The 22,441-nt window shown below is 39.6% G+C and overlaps 1 protein-coding gene across 1 annotated transcript in view; it reads left to right on the top strand.

The window, feature by feature from the left end:
* The window catches only part of LOC124777028 (serine protease snake-like), a 215,150-nt gene that overhangs the window by 91,017 nt on the left and 101,692 nt on the right, over positions 1-22,441 (top strand). The window contains exons 4-5 of the mRNA XM_047252284.1: positions 5,970-6,162; positions 19,849-19,991. Coding sequence (XP_047108240.1) covers positions 5,970-6,162; positions 19,849-19,991 — 336 coding nt within the window. The remainder of the gene's footprint in view (positions 1-5,969; positions 6,163-19,848; positions 19,992-22,441) is intronic.

The following is a 22,441-nucleotide window of genomic DNA, read 5'->3' on the forward strand; positions in this document are numbered from 1 at the left end:
CAATATTGTGTTTCAGCTGTCCACACACATCCAGTAATCACACAACGTTTGAAAACTGAGGTAATTTTTGACTGACGAAGAGTTTTTGACCGCCGTATTCCATCAGTAGACCTCTACTTTGTACTAGCTATCAATGCACTAATACCCTTAAGTCTACAATATAAGCTACCATGTGCTTCAAACCATTGTCTCAACAAACAAAATGATAACAATCAAGATTACATGAAAACAATTTCGCTGAAACCATAAATGACACTGCTGTCATGTTAAAAAGAAAATTACTATTTAGATAGTCTGTAACAATCAGCTTCCTTGTGTCTCAAATCATTCTTTATTATTGCCCAGTAGTGACAAGCAGTTATTTTAAAATAATTGTTGATGAATAGAGTCAGCATATTGTAGCATGCCACTTGTAACAAAACATGAAAGCAAGCCAAAAATATAGGTCCCATTCATTGTACAGTGCAGTTGTTATTCTTGGGAGTGCCTTCAACTTGGACAGAGAAAGCCAAGGAAGGGGGGAGCATGGAGTGTGTTAGTTGCATTTGCACAGTGACATCTCAGACAAACAGATATGTTTTAGAGGGCAGAAGTTTTAGCTTTCATCTCAGCATTTTAATAGCTCATTATGTTTTATAAAGGCAAGTGAGAAGTATTTATTTTATTTTGTTTTATCAAACTAAATATTTTGTGGATGTGGTGCACCCACAAGATTATGTATGCTGGTCTACAAGCCCAGACATGCCAAGTAGTTGGCACGCATGCAGTCAGCTGAAGTATTTATTCTGTTACTCATGCTTTCTTTGCAATTACCTTCCTCGTACCTATGTTCTTCTTTCTGACTTCTATGACCACCATTTTCATATATGTTCATTCCTCTTCAAATGAACTGCATACTGAGCTATTCAGTGTCACAGTAGCTATAGCCACAGAGTTATTAAAGCATGTGTCTTCATTCCTTAACACTTCCATATCCCACTTCTTTGCACATTGATTCTCACTGACTTCAGCCTACTCATTTTTATTACTAAATATTGATCAGTGTTTAAATCTGTCCTGGGTACACCTCACAGTCCAGTATTATATTTTGGTATCTCTGTCTGACCATGACACATTCTATCTGGAATCTTCCTGTCTCTCCCAGCTGTTTCCCGAGTATTCAATGTCACAAGCTGAAATTTAAGGCAGAACTCAATTAGTCTTTATCCTCTCTCATCTCTACCACCAAACTCATGTTCTCCTATAATCATTTCATCTACTTCTTCCCCTACAACTGCATTCAAATCTCCCATGACTGTTAGATTCTCATTGACCTCCATCTGGTAGCCTAGATAGTTTCTTTGATGTTCTTAATGACCTGCTTGTTGACATTGTCAGTAAACACTGCAATAAATATGGCTGGGTTAACATAATACTAACTGGAGATATAAACATTGACTTGCTGTCCAATGACTCTGTATCTAAAAAACTAATGCTAATACTAGCTCAATTTAACTTAACATTTCTGATAAACGAGCCCGCTAGAGAGGTCAATAGTGTAAAATCATGCATTGACAACATTATAACTAACATGTTCCACTTTACATACAGTGCATCAGTTTTGAAGCTTGCCATTTCTGACCACCACGCAGTACAGGTATTGATAGAAGCTGAAAATCTTCATGTCAATAGAAAAGAGAAACAATATGTGACAAAAAGAATCACCAATGACAAAAATGTTAAAGATTTCAACAGTTTGCTGGAAAGCTTACAATGGGGTGAATAAAACAGCATTACTTTAAGTGATTTTTCATCAGATTTTTATTATTGCTTCAATGTCTCATGTCCAGAAATGACCTTTACAGTAAATGACTGCAAAAAGATACAAAAAAATAACTGGATAAATCATGAAGTAAAAACAGCAAGAGAGAAATTTAGACTTTTCCAATATGAAATGATACATAATAACAATAATAATAGACTAAAGGTAGAATTTAAGAACTATCAGGATTACTATAAAGATCTTCTGCTAGAAACTAAAAGTAAATATGTAGCCACAATGTTAAGTTACTCTACAAACACAGGTTTAGCTGTTTGGAAAGTAATAAATAGCTTTAGGGATTGTAAGGACAGATCAACAAATGATTTTACTATAAACCATAAAGGACATATCATGAAATGTCAATGTCAGATTGCAAATGTTTTTAATGAGTGCTTTTCTTCTGTTGGAAAATCTGTCAATGACCATTTTAAGAATCTTCAGCATAGATATAGCGATAATTACTATTAAAAACAGTCTTGATCACGATTTATTTAACAAGGTGACCAGTTTCGACCACTACTGTGGTCATCTTCAGACCTACAAGTTGTATACAAAGCTCTAATAAGCGGGCTACATACATTAAAGAAAATACATAAAGTTATAAAGCTATAAAGCTATAAAACGTTGGATTACCACTGAGTAGGAACCTCTTTCTGTTGGAGAATCACTACTGGAGAAACCAGTGCACGTCTTACTATGTATAATGGAGGCTCCACCCACTCCTGACTGCATGATGTCATTACTAACCAATGAGTTATAAGTCGAATTATAATTTAAAATTTCTTAGTTAAAAGAAGAACATTGTCAAGAATTAGAAATAAATACACACTAAACTTAGCTTATTAAACAGCTGTTGTCAATTAAGAAGCGTTAAAAATATTTAAATATGTAGGAAAATGAATTTTGGTTTGGCAGTACATGGGTTGCCCTCTCAAGGCATGTCAGTGAACCATTTGGAACCACTGGTTGCTATGGTGAAGTTGGACGCTGTTGCAAAGATGAAGCAGCAGGCTTTTTTCACTGAAGTTGTTGTACAGTTGATAGTCAAACTAGTGGTTGCCATGGTGAGGACAAACGCCAGTGCAAAGATGTGGCAGCAGGCTTCTTTCCAATGAAGTTGTTGCGAAGTGGAATGGCAAAGACTGTCACGTCGGACGATGTATTATTGAGCAGCAACATCTCTTTAATTGAAACGATTTTTAAAGAGTAAGCTACAATAATCTGTAGCTGACATGTATACTACATGCTGCACAATTACGATATGAAGTAGTTGTCCGTATATATGAAATATTATCTGTGAAGTTGATATGTAGATTACATGTGCCATTTTTTTTTTTTATAAAGGCATTGCTATTCCTCAAGTTATATGCCAGTCATATAAGCAAATAACAATGAAAGAATTTAAAATTATAAAATTATGAGCCAGTGTCAGAAATAAAATGATGTGAATTAGCAATATGCAGTCTAAAAGCATATAAGCAAAAATTTTAAAACAGATAGTCAATCATAAAATAATGTTTGGTAAAATACAATTACAATGTAAAGACAAAATATTTGCTAAAAGTCTTAATAATTTTTAAAAATTTTAAAATTTTTTTAAAAAAAGCTTTTTAAAACAAAGGACAGAAGAGTAAACATTCTAAAGCAGACCATCGAAAAGCTCAAAGAAATGTTTGTCTTTGAACTGAAGTTGTTCGATTAAAACAGATAATGGATTACTTTTGTGAAGTGAAAACATTTCAATTTCTTCTAAGGTATTTAGCAATGGTCCTTTTGGCACAGTATGTAATATTTTCAAATTGCTAGAAATGCAACACTCAGAATGATTATATCCATCAAGATGTTGACCAAATATTGATTTGGTATGTGCAGTACCAGTAGTATGTTCTTTGAAACGTGTTAAAAAGTTACGGTCAGTTTTGCCAATATACTGTTTCTCACAGTCATTACATATTATTTTATAAACGCCTGACTTTTGGTATCTATTTGAGTCTCCAATTGTGTGTTTCAGTTTCATCTGTAGGGGGTTATTAGTTTTAAATGCTATTGTCGCACTTTAATCTACAGTTCATAACCAATAGATTGTGGTCAGAGTCCATATCTGCCCCTGGAAATGTCTTACAGTTTAAAACCTGGTTCCTAAATCTCTGTCTTACCATTATATAATCTGTCTGATACCTTCTAGTATCTCCAGGAGTCTTCCATGTGTACAACCTTCTTTTATGATTCTTGAACCAAGTGTTAGCTATGATTATGTTATGCTCTGTGCAAAATTCTACCAGACGGCTTCCTCTTTCATTTCTCTCCCCCAATCCATATTCACCCACTATGTTTCCTTCTCTCCCTTTTCCTACTCTCGAATTCTAATCACCCATGACTATTAAATTTTCATCTCCCTTCACTACCTGAATAATTTCTTTTATCTCATCATACATTTCATCAATTTCTTCATCATCTACAGAGCTAGTTGGCATATAAACTTGTACTACTGTAGTAGGCATGGGCTTAGTGTCTATCTTGGCCAAATAATGCGTTCACTATGCTCTTGGTAGTAGCTTACCCGCACTCCTATTTTTTTTATTCATTATTAAACCTACTCCTGCATTACCCCTATTTGATTTTGTATTTATAACCCTGTATTCACCTGACCAAAAGTCTTGTTCCTCCTGCCACCAAACTTCACTAATTCCCACTATATCTAACTTCAACCTATCCATTTCCCTTTTTAAATTTTCTAACCTACCCGCCTGATTAAGGGATCTGACATTTCACGCTCCGATCCGTAGAACACCAGTTTTCTTTCTCCTCATAACGACGTCCTCTTGAGTAGTCCCCGCCCAGAGATCCGAATGGGTGACTATTTTACCTCCGGAATATTTTACCCAAGAGAACACCATCATCAATTAACCATACAGTAAAGCTGTATACCCTCGGGAAAAATTACGGCTGTAGTTTCCCCTTGCTTTCAGCCGTTCGCAAGTACCAGCATAGCAAGGCCGTTTTGGTTAGTGTTGCAAGGCCAGATCAGTCAATCATCCAGACTGTTGCCCCTGCAACTACTGAAAAGGCTGCTGCCCCTCTTCAGGAACCACACATTTGTCTGGCCTCTCAACAGATACCCCACTCCATTGTGGTTGCACCTACGGTATGGCCATCTGTATCGCTGAGGCACACAAGCCTCCCCACCAACAGCAAGGTCCATGGTTCATGGGGGTAGGCAGTTGAAAATATGTTTAAGGGCTTCAGAAATTATTATGAAACTTGTGGGATCTGACATTTCACGCTCCGATCCGTAGAATACCAGTTTTCTTTCTCCTCATAACGACGTCCTCTTGAGTAGTCCCCGCCCAGAGATCCGAATGGGTGACTATTTTACCTCCGGAATATTTTACCCAAGAGAACACCATCATCAATTAACCATACAGTAAAGCTGTATACCCTCGGGAAAAATTACGGCTGTAGTTTCCCCTTGCTTTCAGCCGTTCGCAAGTACCAGCATAGCAAGGCTGTTTTGGTTAGTGTTGCAAGGCCAGATCAGTCAATCATCCAGACTGTTGCCCCTGCAACTACTGAAAAGGCTGCTGCCCCTCTTCAGGAACCACACATTTGTCTGGCCTCTCAACAGATACCCCACTCCATTGTGGTTGCACCTACGGTATGGCCATCTGTATCGCTGAGGCATGCAAGCCTCCCCACCAACAGCAAGGTCCATGGTTCATGGGGGTAGGCAGTTGAAAATATGTTTAAGGGCTTCAGAAATTATTATGAAACTTGTGGCATGCTGTAGTTACCAGTGATAGCTTATAGCCATTAGATTAGTGGTTTCTACCCTATGTTCATGTAGCTACTACAAGGGAATATCGTTTGATGATCTCCATTGATGCTGGGTTCACAGCTGTATTGAATCTTTTAAATGATTTAATGTTGCATGAAGCTGTCACAATCTTGTATATTTGCGATGCAATTACACAATTTTGATCTTAGCCCTTAATCAAATGTCTTCACCAAAAATTTGTTGATGGCACATAGTCACAATCAAATTCATATTCCTAGCATCATTTTTAAAGGTGAATCATACAACAAATAGAGAAAAAGGACAACTGCAGGTGGCTTTAGATCATTTAAAGGAGCATTGTTACTTCAGTTACACCTATTTTTATTGTTACAGAAGGTGAACTGTGCCAGCTAAAGAATGGAGGCTCTGGGAAGTGCCTGTATATCAGTTTATGTCCATCAGCTATCCACAAGGTGTACAAAGGTATCGAGCTGGACATATGTGGCTTCCAAGGCAGTGTAGCTATTGTGTGTTGTGAAGATCCTGCTGCCTCCAATCAACTAATCGCAGGAGATCAACCACCTAGGTAAAAATCTTACCTTACAACTCTTTTTACATGTTGCACTCCACTGTTGTCAAAACTGTAGATACTAGTAAATACTAGTATAACTGAGTGACGGCTGACAGCTTTAAGTACATCATGTGCTACATTCTTGCTGGATGCGATGTCAAATAATATCTTGAATTAAAATTATGTCATGGCTGCGTGTAGGTACAATCGTATTGAATGTTCCTCAGCTGTGTTGACTAAGGGATAGTTGTAAGGAGTACTGTAAGCGTGATTGACACACAAGTGCCATACATCAAAAAGGCATCTCGTAGAATCAGGTGTACTGCTGGTAGTCTGCGACTTCCTAACACAATATTTCAATGTCGTAACTCGGCGTCTTCATCAGGTGTTCCCTGAGACTGGTTGACGAGCTGACCTTGTCCCATATTTATGCCTGGGTGGTGTGTGGTGCTCCCTATGCCATCAGCGCCCACTGTCTCCATTTCTTGCAGTGGTATCAGTCACTAGACGCTCCTTCTTTGGTCCGTGCCCATTGTGTCACTCTTCTGAGGTAGTGGACAACACAAGTCATTCCCTATTGGGTCCACACCCAATAGGCGCAATCCTAGCACTATCATGGCTCTGTTGAAGTTCTTTATGTTGTCTGCGACCACGGAGAGGTTCTATCATGGCTGAGCCATTCTCCTGGCCTTCTGAACCCAGTATGCACGTGTGAGGTGCACTTCCTGTGGCATTCAGCTGCTGTTGGGGCTCCATATTATAACGGCCATCCTCCAAGGAGCTTGCTGCTGCCTGGTATCGTGTATACCATTCTGTTCCATTACTTAAGCCCTTGGACATCTGTAGTTCATTCTTGGAGGAGGGAACATGATAGAGAGAATTGCTTCAGGAGCACATTGTATGTTATATCATATTTGATTCATTTTAGTGAACCATTCCGATCACCTGAAAGCAGTTATAAATAATATATAGTTTTATTCAAGTATTTATCATTCATTACTTTGCATCATATGTAAGAAATTTGCTGTACCCAGTGGTCATTCTTCAATACTGAAATACATAGTGCCATAGTCTTCATTCACAGTAATTCCATTTTAATACTTACCTTACACCGTGTCACTTTCAGAGAATGTTTTCATTAACAGTTTTTCTAAACACTTTGTAGTTTAAGGATGACTGCACCATACCTGGTTGCCAGTCATAACCCACAAGAAAAAAGTACGTCACTTGTATTGTTGCAGGATTATTAAAAACGACTTTTCTCATGAACGGTGAAACGAAGAGTCCTTTGTTGATACTGTGGCAGAAACAATGACACACTGAAACAATCGATCACTAGACTCTGTGGTGACTTCTTTACAGTGACAGTAAACTTTTCATCTATTTATAATCAGCGAAATACAGATGTATTAGATTTAGTCAAACAGGGACAGATTACACAACCGAGAACTATTTTTTCAAAAGAGATGGCCCAAAAAACTCCAAAACCTTACACTAATTAGTCATAAGTCTCCAAGATCTAGTCATGTTCTCTTGTAGAGTATTAAAATCTTGTGCTAACTATACAGCACTGTCCTTCAGACATCTTTACTATAATTTCATGATTCAAGACCTTTTTCCAGTAGACAGAATCATGAAGACTTAACATCAAAATATAAAAATGGAAATAATCAAATCACCATTAATAACAGATCAGTTTCATTATTTTCAGTCTCACAAAAATAAGTTACTTAAACTACAATAATTGTAAAACAGACTCCATTGTATATCTATTGCCAGTGATAGATAAAAGATTTGCTTGCATTCACCTCTGTTGTACTGTTAGTAGACAGAATCATGAAGACTTAACATCAAAATATAAAAATGGAAATAATCAAATCACCATTAATAACAGATCAGTTTCATTATTTTCAGTCTCACAAAAATAAGTTACTTAAACTACAATAATTGTAAAACAGACTCCATTGTATATCTATTGCCAGTGATAGATAAAAGATTTGCTTGCATTCACCTCTGTTGTACTGTTACAAATGGCTGAATAGTCACAATTAATATTTATTTAAGAGGATGTGCCATGGTCTGGAGTAGTTTTATGTCTAGTGAAGCAGGCAATACAACTCATCAGCTTTGACCAATGATGTCATACATTAGTCATAGATAATAATGTCGTCACTTTCAGCCATAGATAATAAAACAGTTCTTTGTTCCAGATAAGCTCTATCATTGTACATTAAAATAACTGAATGTGATTTTAAAGGAGATAACTACATATTGCTCAAAATATTCTTCATGTGCATTTATTTAAATAATTGTTTGCTATTCATTTGGTATTAATTTCATTCTTAGTGAAATTGTGGTAATTTGGACTATTAGTTTCTTATTTTAGGACAATTTTTAGTATCTTATTTTCGTTTGTAGATATGGATTTATCTGTTCCAATGAACCTGGATGATTTGAGAGAGGCTATGGGTGTAGACATGTTGGCCATGATTTGTTTTTTTACAGATGTGTGGTCTCACTGCCGAGTATGTTTGATGTCGTGAGTGCGGCAAACTTATGCGCCTCACAAGTTTATCTCATTGCTGTACTCACGACTTATTTGTATGGCGCTGCAGCAAAGATTGGTTGCGGTCGTCCATTAGATGAGGGACATGGTTCAAAAAATCTGTTGTGGTCGAAATTGACGAGTCGCATTTTGGCAAAAGGAAGCACAACAGGGGGGAACCTCCAGTGGGATTATGGGTTTGGGGGGCTGCAGCTTTAGGGCAAGAGTGTGACGAGGTAGTGTTTAAAGTAGTACCCAATCAAAGGAAGGAAGTTTTGGTCAGCTTAATTGAAGATAATGTTGCAGAGGGTTCCATTGTAAGTTCAGATGGCTTTTCTTCATATAAGGGTTTAGGGGAAAGGGGTTATAAGCATCTTATAGTTAATCACAATATTGAGTTCAGATCATTATCCACAGGGACTTGCACAAACAGCATAGAGGGTTATGGGTCAGCTGTGGAATCTCTTGTAGGGAAGGGGAAATGCCGGATTTCCACACTTCAAAGTCACTTAGACGAATATTCATGGAGGCGTAGTATTCCCTAAACATATTGCCCACTTAAATGTTTTGTTAAATGTGTTGGGCAAATGTACCGTCCAAAAAATGTTAGATAATTTGAGCTTCAGTTCTTTTAAGAAGTTCCCATGTGGTAAGTTCAGTTTTCCAGTTTTTTTTCTTTTACTGCATTTGACTATTTTGATGTATTTCATTGTTTTATTACACCATTACGTAAGTTTTCCTGTTCTCCAGTACATAATAGAAATTTTGCAGCTGTTGTTCTTCTTTCATTTCCCAGCACTAGTATCAGTACAGATTTTTTCGAATCTGTACTACCGATATTGAAGGCGAAATGCCTGACACAACTAAAATTTGTATCCCGTCCTTCAGTTGATCTCTACTCTGACACTACCTATTCCAATATATATATATATATATACATATATATATATATATATATATATATATATATATATATATATATATATATATATATATATATATATATATATATATATATATATTTTTCCACATGGGAAAAATATATCTAAAAACAAAGATGATGTGACTTACCAAACGAAAGCGCTGGCACGTCGATAGACAAACAAACGTACACACAAAATTCAAGCTTTCGCAACAAACTGTTGCCTCATCAGGAAAGAGGGAAGGAGAGGGAAAGACGAAAGGATGTGGGTTTTAAGGGAGAGGGTAAGGAGTCATTCCAATTCCGGGAGCGGAAAGACTTACCTTAGGGGGGAAAAAAACAGGTATACACTCACACACACACACATATCCATATGTGTGGATACTATTAGCATCAAAAGCGGAAAGAAAAGGGAAATAAAAGTATCCCATAATGAAGTACGGGATACAAATTGTATTTGTGTCATCTTAATGCCTCTTCGCGTTGTTCAACTGAGGTACAGGTTGCAAATGTAACATACATCCATTTCCACATTTTCGTTAGCAGTGTGTGTGTGTGTGTGTGTGTGTGTGTGTGTGTGTGTGTGTGTCTATATATATATATATATATATATATATATATATATATATATATACACACACTCCTGGAAATGGAAAAAAGAACACATTGACACTGGTGTGTCAGACCCACCATACTTGCTCCGGACACTGCGAGAGGGCTGTACAAGCAATGATCACACGCGCACGGCACAGCGGACACACCAGGAACCGCGGTGTTGGCCGTCGAATGGCGCTAGCTGCGCAGCATTTGTGCACCGCCGCCGTCAGTGTCAGCCAGTTTGCCGTGGCATACGGAGCTCCATCGCAGTCTTTAACACTGGTAGCATGCCGCGACAGCGTGGACATGAACCATATGTGCAGTTGACGGACTTTGAGCGAGGGCGTATAGTGGGCATGCGGGAGGCCGGGTGGACATACCGCCGAATTGCTCAACATGTGGGGCGTGAGGTCTCCACAGTACATCGATGTTGCCGCCAGTGGTCGGCGGAAGGTGCACGTGCCCGTCGACCTGGGACCGGACCGCAGTGACGCACGGATGCACGCCAAGACCGTAGGATCCTACGCAGTGCCGTAGGGGACCGCACCGCCACTTCCCAGCAAATTAGGGACACTGTTGCTCCTGGGGTATCGGCGAGGACCATTCGCAACCGTCTCCATGAAGCTGGGCTACGGTCCCGCACACCGTTAGGCCGTCTTCCGCTCACGCCCCAACATCGTGCAGCCCGCCTCCAGTGGTGTCGCGACAGGCGTGAATGGAGGGACGAATGGAGACGTGTCGTCTTCAGCGATGAGAGTCACTTCTGCCTTGGTGCCAATGATGGTCGTATGCGTGTTTGGCGCCGTGCAGGTGAGCGCCACAATCAGGACTGCATACGACTGAGGCACACAGGGCCAACACCCGGCATCATGGTGTGGGGAGCGATCTCCTACACTGGCCGTACACCACTGGTGATCGTCGAGGGGACACTGAATAGTGCACGGTACATCCAAACCGTCATAGAACCCATCGTTCTACCATTCCTAGACCGGCAAGGGAACTTGCTGTTCCAACAGGACAATGCACGTCCGCATGTATCCCGTGCCACCCAACGTGCACTAGAAGGTGTAAGTCAACTACCTTGGCCAGCAAGATCTCTGGATCTGTCCCCCATTGAGCATGTTTGGGACTGGATGAAGCGTCGTCTCACGCGGTCTGCACGTCCAGCACGAACGCTGGTCCAACTGAGGCGCCAGGTGGAAATGGCATGGCAAGCCGTTCCACAGGACTACATCCAGCATCTCTACAATCGTCTCCATGGGAGAATAGCAGCCTGCATTGCTGCGAAAGGTGGATATACACTGTACTAGTGCCGACATTGTGCATGCTATGTTGCCTGTGTCTATGTGCCTGTGGTTCTGTCAGTGTGATCATGTGATGTATCTGACCCCAGGAATGTGTCAATAAAGTTTCCCCTTCCTGGGACAATGAATTCACGGTGTTCTTATTTCAATTTCCAGGAGTGTGTGTGTGTGTGTGTGTGTGTCTATATATATATATATATATATATATATATATATATATATATATATATATATATATATATATATAAAAAACAAAGATGAGGTGACTTACCGAACAAAAGTGCTGGCAGGTCGATAGACACACAAACAAACACAAACATACACACAAAATTCAAGCTTTCGCAACAAACTGTTGCCTCATCAGGAAAGAGGGAAGGAGAGCGGAAGACGAAAGGAAGTGGGTTTTAAAGGAGAGGGTAAGGAGTCATTCCAATCCCTAAGGTAAGTCTTTCCGCTCCCGGGATTGGAATGACTCCTTACCCTCTCCTTTAAAACCCACTTCCTTTCGTCTTCCGCTCTCCTTCCCTCTTTCCTGATGAGGCAACAGTTTGTTGCGAAAGCTTGAATTTTGTGTGTATGTTTGTGTTTGTTTGTGTGTCTATCGACCTGCCAGCGCTTTTGTTCGGTAAGTCACCTCATCTTTGTTTTTTTTATATATATATATATATATATATATATATATATATATATATATATATATATATATATATATATATATATATATATGTCAGTGGAAGTATGGGATACAAATATTATGTATGTAGCTCCTTCTGCCATCGGTAGTATTACTATCTACGTAAGAACAGACTATTAGTGGCAGCGGAGGCAAAAGAAACAACACATGTAAAACTTGTATCCTGAGCTTCAGTTGATCTATATAGTTCAACTGAACAACAGGATATTACTACTAACGAAAATGAAGAAATCGACATACGGTAAACTTGCATCGCCTAGTGCAGTTAACCAATACAGTTCTAATGAGGTTCGAGATAAAACCCATATATATGTAACATGAGGTATTCTGTGCTACCAGTATTTCCATCCATTTTTCCCCTGCATTTTCCACAGAAATAATACAATACAAACATGCGATATCCTTAACGTGAAAATACTACTTGCCTTGATATATGTCAACCATATTTTTCATCTCTTGTATTCCTTTGTTTCTGAACAGTCTTGTCAGCTCTTTCATCTGTGTAATAAATGCTCTCTGGCCAATTCTGACATCATTGGTCAAAGCCGATGGGTTGTATCCTCTGCTTCACTAGACCTGTAGTTTTGTACATCATTCTGGTGTTCTTTCCTAAAACAATCATACAACATATAACAGGTAAGTAATGAGTCAAACAACTCTCTTTCTCACTACAAGTGGGTTTTGTAATCTTACCCTTCCACACATCTCTATTAAAATTCTCTCTCTCTGCATAAGTTTAGAAAGCTTTGGAGGCATAAGATACATAAAAGAAAAACTTTTTTACCTATCTTCGTTTTCTCTTGTTGTTGTTGTTAGCTGCAGTTCTCACATCTAGGGGTACATTACTGTGGCTGGAATTTTGACTTAGTGGGTTCCAGATGACTAAATAACTGATGAAGATATGCCTGTATTATATTGAATTTTATTCTTTGTCACATTTTTTAATATCACACCGTCTTTACAATTAACACTGCTATCACACCGCAGATCACATTGTTAGTATTTATCATAAAAACATGTCTGTTTCCATCAGAGACATGTCCACTAATCCTACCTATATTCTGCAGTACTCACAATATTCGAAAGAGATTACAAAGCAAAAGAGTTTACAAACATTCTTGACAAAAGAAGAATCATCAACAAAATAAAACATTATTTTATAAATGAATCCAGAAATAAATTTAATAATTAGTGTTAGATTATGCAATTAATAATATGAACATGAAGTATGCCTGATATTTCTTAATTTCAAGTATTTCTAAAAGAAGAGTAATTTTAACTGTACATACGGAATACTAACAAATTAATTTCTTTTTACATATTTTAGCCTGAAACATAACACATCGTATACAAATTCATATGAAGTTCTTCTATTGAAACAGCTGAGATAGTTTTAATTCACATAAGATTCAGAAATATTTCTGTGGCATCATCTATTTCTGTAAAGAGAAGATTATGTTAGAAAACCAGGTCCACTACATTCTCTCATTCACAGGTTCTGAGTGAGGCGCCTTACCCAATGTATACCCCCTCCTGCCAATGAAGAAACTGTTAGTTCTCAAAGCTAAATAGTTTGTCCCTTTTGCTTTCACATGTGTCTATTGGTGGAACTATACTTTTGGTCATTTTTGGATGTTGACTATTAACAGCCATCAGGTAATGTATAAAATGCATGTTTGGCTATCAGCTGCCTTTTTATTTAAAACCCAAATATCAACAAGTTTCAGTCACAGATCATCTTCACAGATTAGGATTGAAACAGTGTAAGCCACATCATCACATCTGTCATGACCATGTCTCATATGTAGACCATATCATGAATTCCAGTATAACACACAGTACTTTCGAAGGCAGATTAGTATGTTTTGTTATAAGAGTCCACCCACTGCTACAACATTACATCAATACAGCATTACATGATTATAGGAATATTTCATTAATACTAAGTAATACGTAGAGATTTTGAAGATAACATTGTCCGAGTTTATAACCAGGACCTTAAACAGTAACTTACAGTCCATGCAAGTGATCACACAAGTTGTTTATTCTGACCACTGGAGGCCATATTGTGGCAGTCAGTCTTTGCTACTACTGTCCAGCAAAAGTGAAGCACAAAGATCAACTTCCAAGCTACCAGATTTCTGCTACCCATCAGCATTCCACCCTCTGCCACGGTATCTGTGTTGGACCTTGCCACAGTTCAACTATCGATACTGGCAAGCCATTGCTATAGCAGTCAAATACAGCTGTCTCTGATGCAGCAAGTACATACAAATGCCCACAGGGGCAGCCTGCACACAATAAAAGTTACAGCATGCTTGTCATTTTACTTCTTTTACTTAAATTAATTATGATACAATTAGAAATGTAAAATTTTGTGTTTGTAATTTTTGTATTCATTCCTGTATCTGTTTTTCTTACTAATTCAACTAACCAAATCAATATATCATACCTCATGCATGATTGGTTGTCAGCGACGTAATACTGTAGGCAATGGGTGGAGCTTACAGGATATAATCTCGACTACAGCTGCCTTATTCAGCAGTGACCTTCTTACTAATATTAATCTTGTTCTATCTGCTGACAACAGCAACCATAACACATGTAACATCATACTTTTTCATCATTGTAGCTTATATGTTAGATATTGCTTAGCTGTATTTTCATCCCTCTATAATAATATATATTGTTACTGAATTTCACCAGGGAAAACATGAAGATTGTCTGAGGAAAGGGCTGAAACTGGTTGATAATGAATAAAAATCTGAAGATGCTGCTGAGCCTGTTTTTATTTGATTTTTAGCATTTTATACAATTGCTATTTTGCTCCAATGGCAAAATGCTTCATAAAATTTTAAAATCTATTTCTCTTGGCCACACTGGGGATGGGGTCTCTCTAGGAGCCCCCTACCCACTGTCTCCAGCCTGTTAGTTTGCGTCAGATGTGTAACCCATACTCTGTGGACCTCAAGGCTGCTCATTGACTTTCAGTTCCTGATAATGCTACAACTTACTCTCTTCCCAGCCACACCTCCTCTCACCCTCCAAAGGAGAAGTTTTGGGATGAGACTTCTCATCATCCCAGGGTGTATTGGCCCATCCCTCTAATTTATTTGGACTTGTAAGGGGTCCGTAGGCCCTTACTATAAGTTTGCACTCGGCACAGGTCGACAGGGCAAACAATCGATAGTGTCGGGTTGCGAGAGCGAGTGTGAGTTGAGTCAGTTTCCAAGTTGCGGGCCGAGCCGTGTGGAGGCCTGTTGCGGTAATACGAGGCTGACCGACAAAGGGAGTGGCCATCACTGCAGTTTAACCCCTTTGCCTTAGAATAATACGGGAAAGTGAAGAAGTACAATTACGAGAGTGATCAGTGATATTTCTGTGCCGATATTTGTGGTTTTGCGTCTACCGCGCCGGCATCATTTGGATTGCAGTGTTGGATTGCAGTGTTGGATTGCAGTGATTGTATTTAGCGTGTGACAATTATGAATAATGAAGAAGCCTGTGCCAAGATTAGCCGTTATTAAATATGTATGACGAAGGCAGTGGCTGTCTCCTTTTTCTTGTGTTTTAGAGACGAATATAGGTTCTTGATTAATGAAGCTGTGTTGGCGTTCTTCTTGTCACCAGACATTTCATTATTACAGCCTTTGAGAAGGACAAAAATGGAATGTAACAACTCCGTAGCAGTCAAATCCAATTGCCAGCCCCATTAGGTACACGGTCACATTAATTAATAATTATTTTGGGCTGCTATTGCTATCAGATCTGATCGGCTCAAGATAGGTAAATTGGAGGTGTTACAGACTCTATGACTACTGTTCAAATGGCTCTAAGCACTGTGGGACTCAACATCTGAGGTCATCAGTCCCCTACACTTACAACTACTTAAACCTAACTAACCTAAGGACATCACACACATGCATGCCCGAGGCTGGAGTCGAACCTGCAACCTTAGCAGCAGTGTGGTTCCGGGCTGAAGCACCTAGAACCGCTCGCCCCCAGCGGCTGGCACAACTACTGTCCTCCTATGGACTGTAATGGTTACTACCATGACCTTCCATAATTGCAGTCTCTTCTTTCTCCCTACTCTGGAGCTTTTTTTGTATTGCAGGAATCTCATTTCACGCATACTCATTCACTGACTCTTCATGGTTTCCAAGCCTTCTGCCGGAAGTAGGCCAGCCCTTTGCAAGCCTAACGTGGTGTCTGTACGTTGGTCCACAGACGTGGTTAGTTCCATGGTTCCTCTTCATACCGCACTAAAAATGGTAACCATTCAGATCCATTTACACTGTGCAGTAACGATATGCAATCTTTATAACACCCCCCCCCCCCCCCTCCCACCCAACTGGCCTTGTACACTTCCTGCTCTTCTTCCCCTCCTTCAACATCTCCCATCTACCATCCTTCTCATTGTTGGTTTTGATGCCCATAATCGTCTGTGGAGCGGTACTGTGACCACTGATGGGGGCAGGGCTGTTAAGGCCTGCTAGCAGGGCTTGATCTCTGCCTCCTCAACACTAGAGTGCCCACTCTTCAGTGTGGCACATGGCTCTTCCTCAGCAATTGATGCTTCCATTCAATGTGAAGTTCATGATTTGTATGACAGTGATCATTTTCTGGCCATCTTATCTTTCTTTCAGCAGCACTTGCCTGGACAGCGTCCCAGGTGAGCCTGTACTAATGTGGACTGGGTTGCCTTTTCCTTGTGTAGCATGACTGACTGGCAACTATTGCCTTTCAGACTAGCCCCATGATCAGCCTTCTAGTGGAGGCAGGGATTCCCCTTTTGTGAGTTCTCTGCCAGCAACAGCTGATTGCTTATGTGTTCTGCATCTTTTGCTCCTTGGAGCACCCAAACTGCCATCCCCTCTTCCCAGATACAGAGATATGCCTCTCACAATGAGGGCCCAAGTCTGAGGTTATGACCACCATGTGCATCCCATCCCTTTTTTCCAAAACTGCAGCTTTCCATTTATCATTTCTTCTCTGAGCCTGCTCACATACATCTCCATGCTGCATCCCCCATCCACAGCTCTGTCTTGACCTATCATAAGGTCTGAAAGACTTGGCTCTGCCTGAGGTCCTCAGCTGCAATTCTTCGTCATTCTGGGCATGTTTTATGGTTCAGAAGTAGTCTGTACTGGTGGCGTGATGGTTGCCAAACATACTGGCTTTACTTACAATCATGTGGGATGTAATGAATTCTGCTCCTTACCAAATGGCTGCAATGTTTCCACTGCATAGTTGGTAGCCATCTCTCGTGCTCTTGAGCATATTCATTTCTGCACTGGTGAATCCTTCCCCATCTGTAGCTACTCCTTGAGCAGTTTATAAGGTGTTTACCAGTGTTTTCCTTTTCATTTCTTGGTCCTGATGATCCATGATTCCCTATTCACCAACAGACAATGTGGATGCTTGGTGAGCTTTGTCTGGACCCTTAAGTCACATCAAGATCCCAGGGAATGAACTCATTGGCAGGCCGCCTCTTGACATTTGTATTCTGGCACCAAACCTTCAATCAGTATTATGCCACCAAATTCTAAGGATTTGTAATCCTTTTGGACTGTCCTAACCTAGTCACCCTGCAGTGGACGCAATCCTCCTCACTCACTACCCCTGGTGTTAGCAGATGATGCCTCAGTGGCTGAACTGGTTTTATAGTTTATTGATAATAGAGGCTTTTATCACGTTCTCTAAGGGATGATGTCAGCCTTGTCAGCCCATTGAAAGTTGACAGGACACCCCCCTGCCACCTCTGTCCTGACTGGGCAATGGCTGTCTGTGCCTCATGTTCTGTTTCAGACCTTGCCCTATCTATTCCTCACTCTTCTTCCCTTTCTCACATGTTCTCACAGTTTCTGCCTTTGAGGGCCTTCAGCTGCTCCCTGGACTGAGCACCTCACCAGACTTCCTTCCTTTCCCTCTTTTCTTCTTCCTTGTTTTCTCTCTAGGCTTTGTTGAGCTCTGATAAACCTTGGGGTTTTCTTTTCTTGGGTTTTATGTATCCCTTTCAATTATGTGTAGTGTTGTTGAATTGTCTGTTTCAGGTAGGAGGGACTGATGGCCTCATTGTTTTGTCCCTTTAAACCTTAAACCAACCAGTCAAGTTGACTGTTAGATGGCAAGGACAGTGATTTGTGATCTCTACTTGGTAACTGTGTTATTAATTTACTTGCTGCATGTTAATAATTGTGTTTAATCACATAAGTACTAGGTTATTGCACTCAGTCACATTATAGGAGTGTAGTACGTGGCAAGCTGTTCATCGGTGCATAAATTATAGTAGGTGACACATGATCTGGCCATAAACAGTAGTTCATTCAGCAACTGAAGTGCAAGCAAAGTGTTTGAACTGCAAATCCTTTTTGGGCCACATTATTTGTAGTATATTGACTCCACATACCAAATTTTCAACCACATTTGATGGAGGTGCTGGTACCAAGAGAACATTTGCATACGTAAATATGGCTACGCTTCAGCTTCATTGCAGGAAACAAAGGAAAATATTGACAAAACACGCTACAGGAATAAAACAAAAATCACAATTAACATAAAATATGGTGGCGTAGTGCCACAAGATCTGATGACCAAGATACAGTTCTCCAAAACATGTAGTGAGAATAAAAATAAGTGTACAAATAGAACTGTTGTTCTGTGAGGAACAGCAATATGGTCTTCCTTGTAACAAGCTAGAAAGAGATCAGCAGCATTTATGTGGTGCAAATAAGGAAGCTGCAACCCTTTTCAGAGTCAAAGTTTCTTGTTAGTTTTACTGTGTTAAATTTAGCTCAGGTAAACATAAATGGTTGATAGCAGTCAGTAATTCAGTTCCTAATGGCTGCTTCACTACATTTGTTTATACCTTTGTTTGTGCCAAATCCTGGTACAGTCTCTTTGATTATTTGACTGTCAGATCATAATGAAGGAATGAATGAGTGTATGAATAGTGCAGTTCCCGTAACAATAATGCATATAATGCATAGAAATATTTGAAATCAAGTAAAGTAACACAGTACTTGGAAATCAGTGATAGAATACAAACAATGGAATGAGGAAAGACAATTACTCATATGATTTACATTTTCTGTGTTTACCTAAATCACTTCAGACAAGATAAATAATATGCTGTGCAGTGAGTGGATGTCTTCTCTCATACTGCCATTAAAATTGGAGAACACAATACATAACTGATAAGCAATCTGGTTACAGTACAACATAGTGAACATTTGAATGGAATCTTTAAAACAGAACACACACAATACTTCAGGGAAGATAATTGATGTGACAAATAAAACCTGTAGCCCAGACATTGAGTTACAGATTATATACTTTGCTCTAAATAGGTCTCAGTTAGTTTTATTTGTTATTGAAGCATCCCTCAGCAATAATCCATACAAAATTATTTGTCTGTTTTCAAATGTGGTGTTAAATGGAAACATCATACTAATTTTTCTAAAGGACTGTTCATCTTAGGCTAGCATCTAAATATAAGGCACATGCAATTGATGTGCTGAGAAGTCACAAAATTATGAAATTTACATATTTCTCAATATTATAAGATATAGACTTTTTCAACAGATGTTACTCCTGTGTCCTATTTTCATAGCTTAATTGGGATTATTTATTCCTACAGGAAGCCTGACACACAACCAAATGTAATACCTGACTCAACAACCACTTCACCAAACAGCAGCCTTGTCTCAAAGTTCCAGTCTCCCACTACACAATCTGGTAACACTTCAAGTCAGCAAATTAGGAAGCGTGTTAGTGAAGAGAGTAAGTTCCAGTTTTTCTTAAGGTTTTTGAATTATCAGATGTTGCGATTGACTGATGGACATACTGGCTGACTGATCTATCTATCTCTCTATCTATCTGTCTATCTATCTATCAGTCTGTGAAAGAATGTGCATTGTATGCATTTGAAATCATTGTTTTAACACATGGTCTATTGGTGTAACACTTATTTCATGGTTAAGTTGAAGCATAGTTGTTGATCTAACCAACACAGGTTTCTTGTCTGAAACTCGGCCACGGACTGACTGTCTCGGGACCAAAAATTGGGCCCTTATATATCCTCACAATAGTAGGCACTGAAACTACACATTGTTTGATGTTTAATTTAAGAAATTACAATTAAAACTTAACTCATTAAATTAACTGAATACTTCAAAAACTTGCATCGTTGTAACAGTTTCTTCTACTACAAGAGTTTGCCAAAATTATTTGCTTAAGTGATGAAATTAGCAGATACAGTTACACAAACAATACTTCTGAGAAAACTGGTAATTACTTTGGAATTAATTAAGAGCTGGCTTTGCTAACATGTTTTTGAATAGAGCCAAATAGATCCATTAAGAATACCATTAGTTACTCCTCCAAAAGCTTATAATTATTATATAATTTATATTTGTTTACAAGTCAACAATAGAATTTAAGTTACAAAACATTTACTGATTTTATCCTACAGCAAGAGATGCTAACTAGGAATAGTCAAAATAAATTAGAAAATCAATGACATACATAAAACTAAGCACTAAATTAGATCTGGTATTATATTCTTTAAAACTCAGGGCCAACCTTCCTCTTTTATGAAATTGCACATTATACTCACATATGTTATCGGTAATTAGTCAGACATAAGTAAATGAATTTTAATGAGGCAGATGGAAAAACACGAGGGGAAGTAAAAATACCCCAATTTACTTCATCACAAGCTGTTAGAATGCAGGTACTGTTCGAAGTTGTTGGGTTTAATGTGGGCAGAGGTGTGGACAGAGCCATCAGAGAGGACGAGGTCAACATCTAGTAAAGTGGCATGTTGGGTTGAGGAGGACCATGTGAAGGAGTTTGGAGAGAGGGTGTTGTGGTTGTGAAGGAACGAAGATAGGGTGTCTTGGTCCTGAATCCAGATTGTGAAGATATCATCAATGAACCTGAACCACACGAAGGTCTTGGTGTTCTGGAAGGCTAGGGAGGTCTCCTCTGGATGACCTATAAAAAGGATGGCATAGGAGGGTGCCATGTGGGTGCCCATGGCCATGCTGCAGATTTGTTTATATACATTACCTTCAAATGAGATGTCGTTTCAGGTTAGGATAAAGTTAGTTAGGTATATGTTAAATGAGGTAGTGGGTTTGGAGTCTGAAGGACGTTGAGAATGATAGTGTTAAACAGCAGTAAGACTGTGGGCATGAGGGATTTTGGTGTAGAGGGAGGTGGCATCATCAGTGACAAGTAGAGATCCAGGAGGTAAATGCTTGGGGTGGTGGAGAGACAGTGAAGGTAGTGGTTGGTATGAGTCAGATAATTGATGGAAGTCTTCTGCCAGGTTGTCACTATGATTCATAACAACTGTGGTGGAAGCTTTGTATGCAAGTAGGATGATTTGGTCAGGATTTGTTTTAAGGTTGTGTGTGGTTGTTCTTTCTGCTGCAAAAAGGTTGGTGTTCTGAGGAAGGGACTTGGGAATGGATGGTGTGTCTAAGTTGGAGTTAAGTAATTCCTGGAGGGCGACCAGCAAGTGGTTAGAAAAGAGAGTGGGAGAATCACAGTTGGATGGTGGTATGAAATGAAAGAGGCAGAATTCATTGTTGAATTATGGCGGTTTTGCTTGGAGGACCTGGTGGCAAAGAAGGGCCTCCACTGCAGGGATTGGGGGGAGAAGAGCAGATCTCTAACAAGCCCAGCATGGTTAAATTTCGATGTAGGACTAAAGGTGAGCCATTTAGATAGGACTGAAACTTCTCTGGAGCTGAGGGCCTGTGGTGGAAAGGTTAACAACAGTGTTACAGGTATGTTTTCTCCCTGGATTTGGTGGAGGGTTTGAAGGAAGTTGGAGGGGTGGCAAGTTGGAAATGTCAGCTAGGAAAGGTTTAGCTGCTGTGAGGGATGGATGAATAGGAACACTGTGGGTACAATGGGGGTTGGAAAGTGGTGCCCCAAGGCAGCAGTAGCATGTTAGCAGGTTGCATAAATTATGTAGGTGGTGTCTGGAATGCTCCTCCAGGTAATAGAGAGCAAGTGACTCAATTTCAAACCTGTGATTTATGTTGGTTGTTGGTTGTTCTTGGGGAAGGAGACCAGACAGCAAGGTCATCGGTCTCATCGGATTAGGGAAGGACGGGGAAGGAAGTCGGCCGTGCCCTTTGAAAGGAACCATCCTGGCATTTGCCTGGAGCAATTTAGGCAAATCACGGAAAACCTAAATCAGGATGGCCGGACGTGGG

This window comes from Schistocerca piceifrons, chromosome 2 (genome assembly GCF_021461385.2).
Source record: "Schistocerca piceifrons isolate TAMUIC-IGC-003096 chromosome 2, iqSchPice1.1, whole genome shotgun sequence".
Classification (NCBI taxonomy): domain Eukaryota; kingdom Metazoa; phylum Arthropoda; class Insecta; order Orthoptera; family Acrididae; genus Schistocerca; species Schistocerca piceifrons.